Consider the following 13,778-nt stretch of genomic DNA (forward strand, 5'->3'; position numbering starts at 1 on the left):
AAGTTAATCCATCGTAAAACTTTTTGAAAAATTTACAAATAAAATTATGGGTTTTGATTTCATTCTCGCAGTTTTTATACTGGTCTTCTTTCTTGTTACATAATTATAATGAATATTCTTTTGTCATTTTTTTAAGCTAGATTGTCTGCAATTAGTGTAACACCAGCTTCAGTATGTAGAAGTTAACACACTCATCCATTCACAACAGGTGCCACAGCAGAGTACCTATCTGTTCTACTGAAATATATCCTTAATGTGCTCTCTGCTCCATTTTAATTCCCTTCTTATGTAAAAACTGATTCTGAATTAGCAAAAACTGAAAATACAAAAAATAAATAACACTTATCAGTTGTGCCAGATTTTAGATTCTTATTTAACATCCAATAAAATATTTCCAAGGGGTTTCTAAACTGAACTGATCCTTATGTCAAAGCTTTCTGGTAAACAGCATATTACTTGACTTTTATGGTTAATTTTCATAACTATTAAATGCAGCATCAATACATACCTGCAATTTCTTCTATGGAGTTAGCTCTCATGTCCAACAAAACTGTGCCATTCAGGATACAGCTTCTCAGCTCAAACAAGCTATGAAGTGACAGTGTGGCAACATAGGGTTTGCTCCACCTCTCTCCACCATCCTCTACATCTTCTTCAAACTTTAACCACCTGTGCAAACAATCAATTTTATAACTCTACTATGCATAAGAAATGTAATATACATTACTGCCATGGGTACTGTAAGAACACTGTTAAACATGTCACAGAGACAAAAAGAGAAGCATTTTAAGAAAGAATTCTTGTATTTTACAAAACCTTTGAGTAATTCTCCCGCAAAAAAGTATAATACTATGATGGAACAATTATGAAAAGGATAGAGGAGAAGAATTTCTGGTAGAAAAAAATCAAAAGCTATGCATAAGAAACACAGAACTTTCTCCATTTAGTTTCCACTTGGGACTAAACACAAAAAGAAAGTTTCTAATTTAATCACAACAGAGTAAAGAGATATTGTTCATTTAAAGTAATGTGTATTGACATATTGACACTTCATGGAAACTCAATCTATTATCAACACCATAAGCTTTTCACAAAAGACACTGATAAGAACTGTTAGCCTGTTAGTTACTTAACTGCACTAAGCCATTCAGCAAAGGCAGTAAAATACCATGCATAATTTAGGCTATTTTTCATTTAAAAGTTCAGTCAGTTAAAATGAAAACCTCACAGGCACATACATGCATACACAAATACAAACAGTGTAAACATTTGTGTACTGTCTTTCAAGCCCCAAAATATGTGCCTTACTTGGTTAAAACTGGCACCTGAATACCTGAAATAGCACTTTAGAAACCAGTAATATCATCATACCTATTTTGAGTCTCATTTACCTCTTCTCAGGTTCTGTGTAAATCTGGAGAGACTTCAATAAAGTTAAAGGAGACATGAAACTCACATAATGAGATCAGTCTTTTGTTATTAGACAGCTAAAAGAACTTTCTTGTATTTTTTTTTTTTAATTGTTTACTGATAAAAATTACACTTAAAATTTTCAAAGAATACTAAACAAACAAACAAAACCCGGAGAAGTTGGTTGATATATGCAAAACTGTTTTAAATTAAAGTTATTAAGTCTTTGAAGCCTACACAGATGTTGCTGTATGGAACCATGCAGCCTGCCAGCTTGGCAAGGCTTAAACAGCTGCAGCCACAGCAGAAGCCTCTTTCACTTGACAACAGCAACAACACTTGCTTATTTTATGTGGACCAGGCAGCAGAGAACTAGAGAAGAGTCTCACAGCTTGACAGTACCTTCACACTTGTTTCTAGACAGCAGGGAAGTATAGACCTTAAGACCTCTAAAGCAGAGCAATTTCTAGTGTTCCAATCCCTGCAGCCCGGTGACAGCAGATACATCTGTCCTCTACCTTTCCTGCCCCACCTAATTCTGCTCCTACCTCTAAAATCTGCCTGTGTACCCCTATTTTATATTATACTTTCCTCCATGCAGTCACTGTGTACCAGATTCTTCCCCTTCTGTTGTTAACCTGGAAGTAGCTACCACTTCTGTGACCCACTCATCACCAGCAGGTTGCTACATTGCTGGTGTGCTCCCCTGCTTCTAACTCCACCAGCTGCCTCCAAGTGATTCATTTCTCCATCACGTGCATACATCATTTGCCCTCTTCTCTGCTCCTACGAAATCTCCTATCTCCTGTTCCTAGCTGTATTCTCCTCTTCGTGTTTAAACATTTTTCTCTCCATTTCATCTGTACTGGCCAGTTGCCACGTCTCAGCTTTGCCCATAAGATGCTCCTCTCCATCAGACTTCTATTCTCCACTTTCTTCACTGCAATCTCTTTTCTCTCTCCAAACATAGCTGGGCTACCTCCTTTACCTTTTCCATTCTGCAAGAGAAACAGCAAGAAGGACACAGCACACACAAAAATTTGCCTCCTGAGAGCTGAACCGTGAAATTAAAATTGAGTTTATAATATGCATGTGCAAACAAGGTTTTCCACATGGATATTCAAAAGCAACATCACTACTTTAAACACACATTAATACACCCCACTGCTACCAAACTCAAAGCCATGATTTGAGGAGATGAGATATAACAAGTCAAGTCAAGAGAATTACAAAGAAGTCAGGTGGTGAGGGAGGGTGTTCATTTTGCAGTTGCATTTGAACTTCATAAGACAAGGCTGCTCCTACCTTATTCAAGGTGCCCACATTTCCAACCTGAAAATGAGCTAGACCTCTTTGTGGCCACAAAATTCTAAATGTGATGGATTAATTGCTTGCTAACAGTCTGTAAAACATCCACAGTTTTCCTTCTCATCCCTCTGTTTCCTATGTTTCTAATCCTTTTAGGAGTTTTATAAGATTACTACCTTTGTTCTTGGGTATAACCAATTCTTTCTAGTGTACAATCATTTCATTTTATGCTGATTCAAACAAAAGATTAAAGATCATGCTACATACATACTAAAAACAATGATCCAAGCATAGATTTTTACAGAATCTGATCAGGAATCTCCTACTGTCATTGCCTTCTGTTCATGTAACTAGTCTTTAACACTGCTTATCTGATTATACCGCTACAGTCTGTCCTATTTTGAACATACTGACCAATGCCAAGTAGATTTGAAATGACAGATAAAAGACAAACGTGTTCTTAAAAGTTTCCTGAAAACAGGTGACTGAACAAAAATAGGCAACCTGTTCAACTTTATAACTAGAGCTCATATCTCACATAACAAGAAAAGTTGAAATCATGACAACAACTTTAAAGTTTGTAGTGTTAATCAAACAGGAAAGTTCAAGCACTGCATTAAAACCCATAGGGAACTATTACTATTGCTCAAACAATTATTCTTGCTATAGTGATCAAATCCACCTCAGTTAATCGATTTGAAGAGTATTAATTTTATGGGTTGCATCCAGTTTCCTACTGTTACTAAAACTTACGTGTTTTAACACATAATCCTACATTTTTACTTAATGAGCTAACAGTCTAATACAGAAACATAAATCATACCCAGCTGAGAGAATTCTACATTTGGACTACACCTATTTTAAGAAGTGTTACATAAGTTTATTCATCAAGTGAAAATCATGTTTATCACCTTTTAGCTTTTCAGAATTATTCCTGTTATGTCAGATAATCCTTTTTTAACATATCAAATGAGAAACAGCAGCAAAGTAAATAAATCTCTAACATTACATACAGTCATTCAATACTAACTGTTCAAGTGTTCTGTTGTGTTGCTTTGTTGTGTTGTTTTTTGTTTTTTTTTAATCAGAATAACATTTCAACAACTCTCTGAACTCATGCACAAGATTCTACAATACAAATGGCTTTGAAATTCAAATCCAGGCATGGATCCTAAGTTTGTCAATTTTCCACTCTTCCGAGTTCTTAGACACAAAAAAAAAAAAAAAAAAAAAAAAAAAAAACACCTTACTTCTGCAGCTCAACTCCACATATTGATATGGTTAATAAATAAAAGCCTTTTATAATTTTCCAGAAAACCCCATCTGTATATTGAGCTCCATGTCATGTATACCATGTGCTTGGAAAATATTTAAAACTATCTTGATTTGGTCTGATCATGGAACATTAGCTTCATTCATATGATGTCTTCTGCTCATAGAGATATATCAGTGGAAGTCTCGTAGAGGTATACCAATAATGAGGTTTAGTTCCTCTGTTAGCATATTTGCTGGAACAAAGCATTCCACAGGAGTTTCACCAAAGTACGTTATCACAGAAAAATTATTAAACAGATATGTGTGTATACATATAAAGGATCTTCTACAGTCATCTCCACTGTTTTTTCAGGAGTCAATAAAAGAGCGTGCATACTTCATTGTAGACTTGGTTACAACATTTTGGTGCGTAATATGAAGTGGGTGAAGTTTGAACACAACCTATTTAATAGTCTGTTATGTTTGCAGCAGAGAGCTGGAGTATGCATTCACTTAAAACCCTCTCAAGACTCAATGCTAGTAGCGTAACCTTACAATCTGTATCAACCTCCACATAAGCTTTTCCCTGCGTAGGCTACTAGAAAATGAACCAAATAAACAAGAATGTCAGAAACAAAAATGGAAGTGACAAACCAAAGGGTTTTTTGACCTTGGAAGGAATTTTTGCTCCATTTGGAGATGCTTTTCACTTCATACACCTGATCTCATCCATTTTCTGATCATTTTCAATTTACTGAACAGTTTAGTTTCTAAACTATGAACAGAGGTTTAGTTTCATAACTACTCTGCAACTTCATTAAAATACAAGGCTAAACGCTTTCTTCTTGGTTCCAATGCATCTATTTTCCTCATTGCAACATATTCATGTCTGTTCTGGAAATATAGTGATATTCTCCTGAAATTTTCATTTGATATTAGCAGGTAATTGAGACACAGCAGTTTGGGTAAAACTTGCTGGAAATTAGCCATTACTTTCCAGCCATGACAGCAAGCAACCATAGGATAGGTCTGAACATGAATTTCTTTCTTAATGCCTGTAATTTTCAACTGCATTACTGTATGTACAAAACAAGACAAACCATTGTCTCTTTACAAACTTACTGGAAATAGGATATAAAGGATATACACTATACATCATGCATTCTCTACACAATCATACAGCTAGGCAATATATAAAAATTATTAAATCAGTAAGATTGACTATTGATTTTAAAAGAATTATGTTTCCTCTACCTTGACATCAATTAATACAGAAGAACTTACTAATTTTACCACCTCTATACCAATAGAACCAAGATATTTCCTTGTGCTTTATGACTAATTCCATGGATGGGACAACTTAAATCAGATCATTGAATGGAGTTGGCTATAGCATCGACATACTTTTTTTGCCCCTACTAATTCACCTGCAGGAATACTTTTGTTCATTAGAAATGTTAGTCAAGAATTGGAAACTGAAGAATGTCAAACCTATATACTCCCATGTGCTTGGGGGTGGGGAGGAAATCTACAAAAGGACTTACTCTTCCAAACAAATGAAATAGGAATAGAGCACATTTACATAAAGAACACCAAGTTTCAGTCAAATCTTATCTACAGCTCCCTTTGATATGTTACTATTTTGATCAAGCGAGAACAAAATGTCTCAAATAGTTTTACAAGTTTGCTCAAGATACATATATATATATATATATGTATATGTATATATTTAAGGCTGAATTGTTCATGCAATTTCAATCAAACAGAAAAGAGGAACATATGGATTAATTGCATCATAGTTGATCCAACCTCTTGTTCCAGCAGCACTTGGTGAAATTAATATTGAACCACTTATTAACATCACTCTCACTAAACACAATTAATGACTGAGTCTCCCTCTGTATCACTTGCCTTTGAATTAATCTACCTGGAACCCTGTCCAAAACCACATAACAGAACTTACAAATACTTCTAGTGGTATTTTTCACACAGATGGATAAAGTATAATGAAGATGGTAGAGCAACAAACTCAGTGTTTATCCTTTCCACAACATGCTTTTAATCAAATCAGTATTTCTCAAGTCTTGGATCAAGCACTACTACCAAAAATACTTTACTGAAAGTACTTTACAATAGCATAGATAATTCCAGATGAGTGTTCAATTCTATGTCCTACACAGACTTAAATATTTCCTTACCTGTATTGGAAACACTGCTTGTCATGCATACTAGAAGATTATTTATCTTTTTTGTACTGGCACCTCATTGTTATTCTGTTTTCTACTCTGTACATCACCACTCCTTCTCCCATCTCCAATGTATTAGTTGCTAAGTATAGTATACGATCTTGCATGTTAAACACAATCTCATTTTTACTACTGTACTCGAAGTCATCCCGTTCTTTGTATTTAATAAGACTAATTCTTTCTGTTCCTTGTCACTTTCCTCCAGTTTCGTCTTTCAGCACAACTTGCTGCACCTCTTCAATTAGCTCCTTACCCACTAATATAATTTTTATTAATTAAACTGTCTTATTGCAAATTCTGATTGCTATATCACATCAAATGCTCTACTAAAACAAATAAATCAGATCTACTGTTTTTCTTGTAAAAAAAAAAAAAAAAACAATTTTTTGATTAAAAAGCATTATTTAGTCTGACTTGATACACCACTGAATTGTACTTTATGCAATTTTCCATTCAGATCCAAGTCTATAATTATTCTTTCTTTCAAATATTGTTCTAAGCCTTGCATACTTCTGAAATCCAACTAAAAGGCCCATGTTTGTTCAGACCACTTTTCTGCTTTCTTTAAGAGTGTTGCTGTGTTTGCTGTAGTAGAAAACCCACCTGATAGATTCACAGAAAGACAGAATTTACAATACTCATTGTACTTACTCAATGAAATTCGTGTTCTTTCATCTTTCTAGAATGGAAATTATCGCACCCTCTGACTTGAACAGATAAGGCACCTTGATGCTTGTTTCCATCTTGAATTTGGTCATTTCATTGCCATATCCTACTTTTCTAACAGTAAGCCACCCTATGTGAAATGCTGTCCAAGATTTTTGGATCCAAATTAAAAAAGACCATTTATCTTGAGCAGCTTTTTCTGCATGGCAGCCCCACTCTTCATCTCATTTGTAAAGCTAAAGATTTTTTTTCCCTTGTTTATTTATTATTTATGTTCAAGGTCTATATGCCAGTCCTCCAACTTTCAGTACATCATGCACTTTCTGAGCTCCAAAATACAGTTTTCTTGGCTGTTTTTTCCTCTCCAACAACCTTAGCTTATTTCTGTTTAACAAATCTTGATTCTTTACTTGCCAAATTACAATAGGCAGAGCTATCCTTACAGATAGATCAATCTAAATCTCTTTATTTCACCTATTTAAGCTCTATTAAAAGGCTCTCACCTTTTAAGCTCTATTTTCATTAGCTATTTAAATTAATGAAAATGGTTCTAATTTGTCCGAAACACAGTTCTTTGGTGATTTGCAAAAGGAATTTTTGGTTACACTAAAAAAATTGTTATTTACATGTTAAAAATGACATAACCCATTGGTATTTTTTATCACTATATAAACTGATACCCTGCTTTGAAGGGGTCCTATATGTCCCTAATCATTATGAGAATACTGCAAATAATTACCTTGGTTAGATTTTCTCTCTCTGAATATTAATAAGATTATTTAGGAACACTACTACACTAATTTTATAGCACAATCCCCACATGAGAATTTTCTACACATAAAGATTTATATTTAGCTTCTGTCCATCCCTCCTATGAACACGTAAGGGAAGAGAAGGTCATAGAAAATTTTGTGGCCCTCTGGGAAAGTAGGAATTTGCAGTAAAATTAAAGGCAAAGCGAACAGCCCATGTACATAATTTCTTGCAAAATCCTTTCAGCAATTCCACATTTTTTATCCTACTGTAGCCAAAGGTCTGGTCCACAGATTTCTGGGCAACTTTATGAGGTATTTAAATTTCTAAGAAGGACAGTGAAATTAAGTATATGTGATACCCCCATTTAGATGTCAGAGGAAATAAGTATGCAAAAACAAATTTATTTTCCAGTATTAATGTATTTTCAGCAAAAATGCAATCTAAGCAGTCTTGTTACAATAATTTGGCAGAAGCAAAATAATCCAGCATTGAATATCCGAAATCTCAAAAGTAACTGTTCACTGTTAGAATATGTGCAAGTTTTGTTGCTCCAGAAGTAATGTTATTCCTGCTTTAACCTTTCATCAGCTTCTTGAGGATTCAAACATAATATAAAGTTTAAAAATATATTAAAATAATGAGCTAAAGTATGAATAAAATCAATAATTCATTATTTGTATAGATAGTATGTTTATTTTGATTTTTCCCTTGATATTTGTTCTGACCTATATTTAATAAATCCAGATGAAAACATTTGGCTCTGAAAAACAACAAATGCTGTAATAACACTAGCAGTTTAAGGATTAAAATTATGGTTTTATTTAAGCTGTATATCCAGAATCTGTTGCCACAGTTTTGAAATCACTCTTCAGAACACCAGCAGCCAATAGCTACAGATAATTTTTAACAAATCATGTAAACACTTACCTTGCCGTTTCCCTCCACTCAGCATCCTCTCCTTCACGCCAACAAATTTCATCAAGCTCAGTAAAGAGATCATGAGGAATGTGCTCCTCGTCATCATCCTCTGTTCCAAGAATAAACTGCACCCTTTGTGATGGAGTATCTGGGAGAAACATAAAAGTATCACTTTTTTTTTCCTCAGAGAAAGCAAATTCCTAAAATCTCATAAGATTATTGAGACTCTCTCTGACTTGACTTGCTGCTACACACTATACATGATTATACTTATATTATAAAAATATTTATACACAAACTCTTTCAGATTCAGATCTCTATTTACTGTAGTGGTCTAGTCAGCAAATTAAGTAAACTCATCTAAATATGGATGTACAGAAGTACTGAGTATTAGAAGCTGAAATGGTATCTCAGAAAAAAAAAAAAAAAAAAAAAAAGCAGCATAGAGCTGATTAAAGAAGTTTACTCCATTGTTTAAAAAAAAAAAAAAAAAAAAAAAAAAGCCACATTGTAAGTCTGTATCTATAGACCTAGCAGAGCACACAAACCTGGCCTACTACATTTGCATTCTTTGTTTTACCTAGCAGGAGAAAGAATCCTAAAGAAACCTCTCTAATGTCAATATTTAACTGGGAACTCCAACCATCACTTGACCCTTTTAAAATGGTTGTTTCAGATGAACAAGCTGTTTATCTGTCCCAACTTCCCCATTTTGTTCCTCCTGTATCTGTCTTCCCTTCACATTTCTATCATTATTTATTTTACTTCATAATCCTTCACTTCAGACCACTTCAAAGACATACTATTTTTCTTTCATATTACTCAGTAAATTTCCAGAGCTCACAGAACACTTTAATATGCCTTATATTCAGCATTCACAGCTCAAATGTTTTATGTCTAAAAAAATAATAATTAAAAGGAAAACAAAGAACACTTATTTGGTTATTTAAATGAAAATCTTAGACTAAGAAACTCAGGGTGGAAACCACTCCCTCTAGAAATATAGTTATTTTTACTGCTAATAGATTTTAGATTTCTGAGAAGAAACATAAGTCCTTTGTGACAGCTGATAGGGGCCAGGCTGCCAGTCAACCAAGAAAATTAATATGCAGCAGAACAGCTCAGCAATTCCTTGAACTCTGTCTAAATGACGTTCTGTTTTACAACTATATTTGTAAGACAAGCTACACTATTTCCCATCCAGCAGCGAAGAGCATCTCTGAACAGGACACTCCAAGTCTTTGTATTTTGGAAAAACTCAGATGATACAACTCGCTGAATGTTGAAGAGCAAATACAGCACTAATCAAAAACAATTAAATGTCCAACAATCAACTTGTTGATTAAATTCAACAAGATACCTCTTTTGTAATAGTAGTAAACTTCCTACACCAATGAAACACCAACAAGACAATGGTTTTCACTTGAGGTTTATTCTCCTTAGCACAGTGTAAAAATATAGTATGGTAAAGCCTACTGACTTTTTCCACAAAGAATGGAAAAAACAGGGTGAGATATAGGATAGTAGGAAAAGAAAGAGATAGGCTCAAATACTACTAAAAGCTCTAGAGAACAGAGCTGCAGGTGGACAACTAAGGGGATGGAAATTACTTCTGGTAAAACCATTAAAAATCGGAAGTAATCTCCACTTTACCCTTTCTTCTGTTGCTCATTTCTCTCACTGTTCTCTCCTTTTTTCTTTAACAACATTTCAAGCTTCCCACTATTCTAGACCCCTTTCCAGCCTCTACCTTTTTTTTTTTTTAATATCCTTCAGGATACATATTCATATTCACATGTTGGTACATTCTAGGTAAGGAAGAAGTAAATGCAAACATCAAGATGTGATCTGAGAGTAGGATGTGCATTCTAGTGAAGAAGTATGCAATTTGTTAAGACCATTTCCCCGAAGGAAAAAATTCAATGAGATCTGAACTTACAAAGGACAAGCACATATGACTAGTGACAGACCATAGAAAGCAAGCTACTGATAAAGAGCTGGACTGCAGTGAGAATATGAGAACAAGCCTTGCCAAGAACATCCCGTACCCTTGGTAAAAATCAGCACTAGGAACTAATTTACAGCAACAGCTACTGCTAATAAATGAGTAGAGTTGTATAGCAGAGCTGCCATTTTATGACAGTTGTGATACTCATGCAAAGGCACACTTTCAATGTGGGAAGGAAAGCAGAGGATTTCTGAATTCAGGTAAGTAGCAACAATACCTTACTGCTGTGGTTTGCTCTGAGTCTTTCTCTGACATATAGCTATTCTTCTGACTACAGTTAAAAATTGACATAAATATAAAAAATACACAAAGTTCTCTTTTACTTGTTAACGTATCAATGAAACTAACTGCTAGATTCTGGATATCATTTTTGCTTCGATTTGTATTTGCTTCTGAAACATGCAAACCGCAGCTTAGTTTTCAGACAAGTTGGAAACTGAGAAAAAGAAGTTAGGTTTGTAATACAATAATTTTATTTTAAGGACAAAATTCTAACAGAATTAAACAATAGCAACATGATAAAAAATAGATTTGTTGGTTCTACTTCTAAAACTGAGTTAACAGGATTACACGTGAGTAATGCCAGATGGATTTGGCTCTTATTCATGGGAGTAATAAATATCAAATATGTCATTCATGTGTTATACATAAAATGAGTAATGTGTGATTCAAAACCAATATGAAAGGATACTTCTATTGCTGACTGTCAAACTGTGATAACTTAATCCTCGGTGTAAAAGCATAATATTTGCAAAATAGGACACTCATTTTTTTCAAGTCTAGGAAAACAGAAACTGGTTTAAATACATCACTCTTTCAAGTAGTAAAGCCAGGTTAGAAAAAAATCTTCATTTTATTAACCATACTCTTATAAAGAAATGAAAGTAATCTAGACTCAGCTAAAATGAAAAGAATGAATGGAACTAATTTGTTAAATTATTATTTCTAACACTGTAGCCATTTTATAACAGAGCATAGAGAAATAAGAATCAACATGAGTTTGAAGTTGAACAATAAGCAGCTGGTGGTTCTTCCCAAGTAAATGGCTCATCACCAGCTCAGGAAATCCTTCAGAACCAGCTAGGATTGCACAGAGAGCAGTCTGAGCCATCTAAGTCAGGAAAAGTTGAAGCAGCTTTCTATTTGCTGTTGCTCCACCAGCCCATGGGAGCCCTCTGCTAATGCTCACATCACCCACGTAGCACTCACACAGACACCCAAACCACCTCTGATACCTCAAATTCAAAACCCACGTGAAAAACCTAGGAATTCCAAGTTTAAAAATCTGTACCTTCACAGCCCTATCAAAAGCGTAGAAATTAAGAAGTGGATACAGCATTGTCAAAAGCACCAATTCACTCACGCTGGGATTCAGTACTGCAGAAAGGAAGTGAACCTGACATACCACTCAATACTTTGATTACCTTCAATGTAAAGTCATTAACATCCCTAAGCCAAAAGGAAGATACAGACATGCCAAAAGAACAGAGCTGGAAGCCAGAACTGCTAATAATTTAATTCCCAGACGACAACAAGTAAAGCTGCTTCCTGGAACAGCACCGAGTGCAGGCCAGGAGGAACAATGGCCTGTACTGCCATCCTGCCTCATAAAACACACATCGGAAAGAACCATGACTGGCATTTTCCTCTTTTAAGCCACCCCAACTACAACCATACTTCTTGATCATCACAGCTCCCTCTTGCCTTAGGGAACAAGGTGAATGCAAGACTTGGGGTGGGATCAAAAAGAATCATTTTTAACCCCTCCACATAAGCCCGGCCCAGAAAGAGCCTGCACCAGCTCTCCTCTCAGAGTGAACCCCTCCTCAGAGCGGAACTGCACGCACTCTGGCCAACCCATGCCACAAACAGAAACACAGCTTTGGGTGCATACCACATGTATTCCACATTTTTTCCTCTACTCTTGATTAACTCTAAAAAGGGTACAAACATGTATTTCTGGGAATACTTACTCTATTGCCTCACTTATCAGAATAGGATTCAGCATTTCTAAGCCTGTTGGGAACCTGCGTTCCAGATCAGTATTAACAGGCTAATACTTTCCATGGGGGTCAGTAGAGGAATGAAAAATTATTTTTCTAAACTAGGAAACACACTAAACATTGAAATAAAGTTTACATTACAGAAATTTGCATAAGATAGTAAACGTCGTAGACAAGATTTAGTTATTGCCTCATGCCCTTGTGCGTTCTCATTAAAGCAATATTAAATACACAAACATTTTTTTGGTTGCTCTCTGCATATGACAGGCTGCAGACAGGGTGTGAACTGGTGTAACATAGTTGACACGGACAGCAATTCACCTCAGGTGAAGAGGAGGTGGAGTGAAAAATTCCAAGGATCACAGAAAAGACAGCAGCACCTCAGACACAAACATTCCTTCTCCTCCTGCTTGTGCTCACCAAGGAAGCAACGGATGGGGGCTCTCCCCCCATCTCCATCCAGTATGGATGAGACTTTGCCCCATTCAGCAAATGTAGGGATCATAATTATTTTTTTTTACTTACAAAATATGGTAGGGAAATTAAAAGAAAATTTACATTACTAAAGTACTTATAAAATAGTAAACACACAACACACATCTGAAAATCTCTTCAAAAGATCTTAGAAACCATGTTAGACTGGGAGAAACTATATTCCCCTGCTTGCTTCTCTGTTTTCAGGAAACTGCATTTTCCTCACATTAATCGTTTCCATTACCTCAGGGCTGTGACAAATAATCTTATCTTTTGTATCTCACAATACGGACAATCCCCAAGCTTCTATTTCTCCTCTTTTCACTAGACTCTTTAAACTGCTGTTATGATACATTACTATAATCCAGATGTACTGCAATCTGTTCCCTAGCTGCCCAGAGATTCAAACTTCCAAGTTCATCCTTTGGCAGACAAAGCATATAGTTAAGGGTAGGGGAATTCTCCTACAACTGTACTGTTCACAGATAAATTGATTTTCCTCATTAATATCCCTTTGAGGTTTGAGATCAGCTACTGAACATAGTTAACTTAGTCCTTTGGTTATACTTTCCCTTAGCCCCTCTAGAGAAGTACCCCTTTGCAATTCACGTTTTTGCCTGCATTACCTTCATGTGTACAGTCCTCTGCTCAGTTCAGCTCCAGGCCAGCTCAGCTTCCCTTGCTACATCTAGTATCATGAATTACAAACTTAAGCCTCTTTAAAACTGGAGAAAT

The 13,778-nt window shown here is 35.3% G+C and overlaps 1 protein-coding gene across 3 annotated transcripts in view; it reads right to left on the reverse strand.

The window, feature by feature from the left end:
• SLC4A10 (solute carrier family 4 member 10) overlaps positions 1–13,778 on the reverse strand; it is a gene marked incomplete at its 5' end in the record, with an annotated part of 153,920 nt that overhangs the window by 66,414 nt on the left and 73,728 nt on the right. For all 3 annotated transcript variants that reach the window (XM_082762974.1, XM_082762975.1, XM_082762973.1), the window contains 2 exons: positions 509–669; positions 8,568–8,706. In XM_082762974.1, coding sequence (XP_082619100.1) covers positions 509–669; positions 8,568–8,706 — 300 coding nt within the window. The remainder of the gene's footprint in view (positions 1–508; positions 670–8,567; positions 8,707–13,778) is intronic.

The sequence above is a fragment of the Aythya marila genome, assembly GCF_965140915.1.
Source record: "Aythya marila genome assembly, chromosome: 6".
Lineage (NCBI taxonomy): Eukaryota > Metazoa > Chordata > Aves > Anseriformes > Anatidae > Aythya > Aythya marila.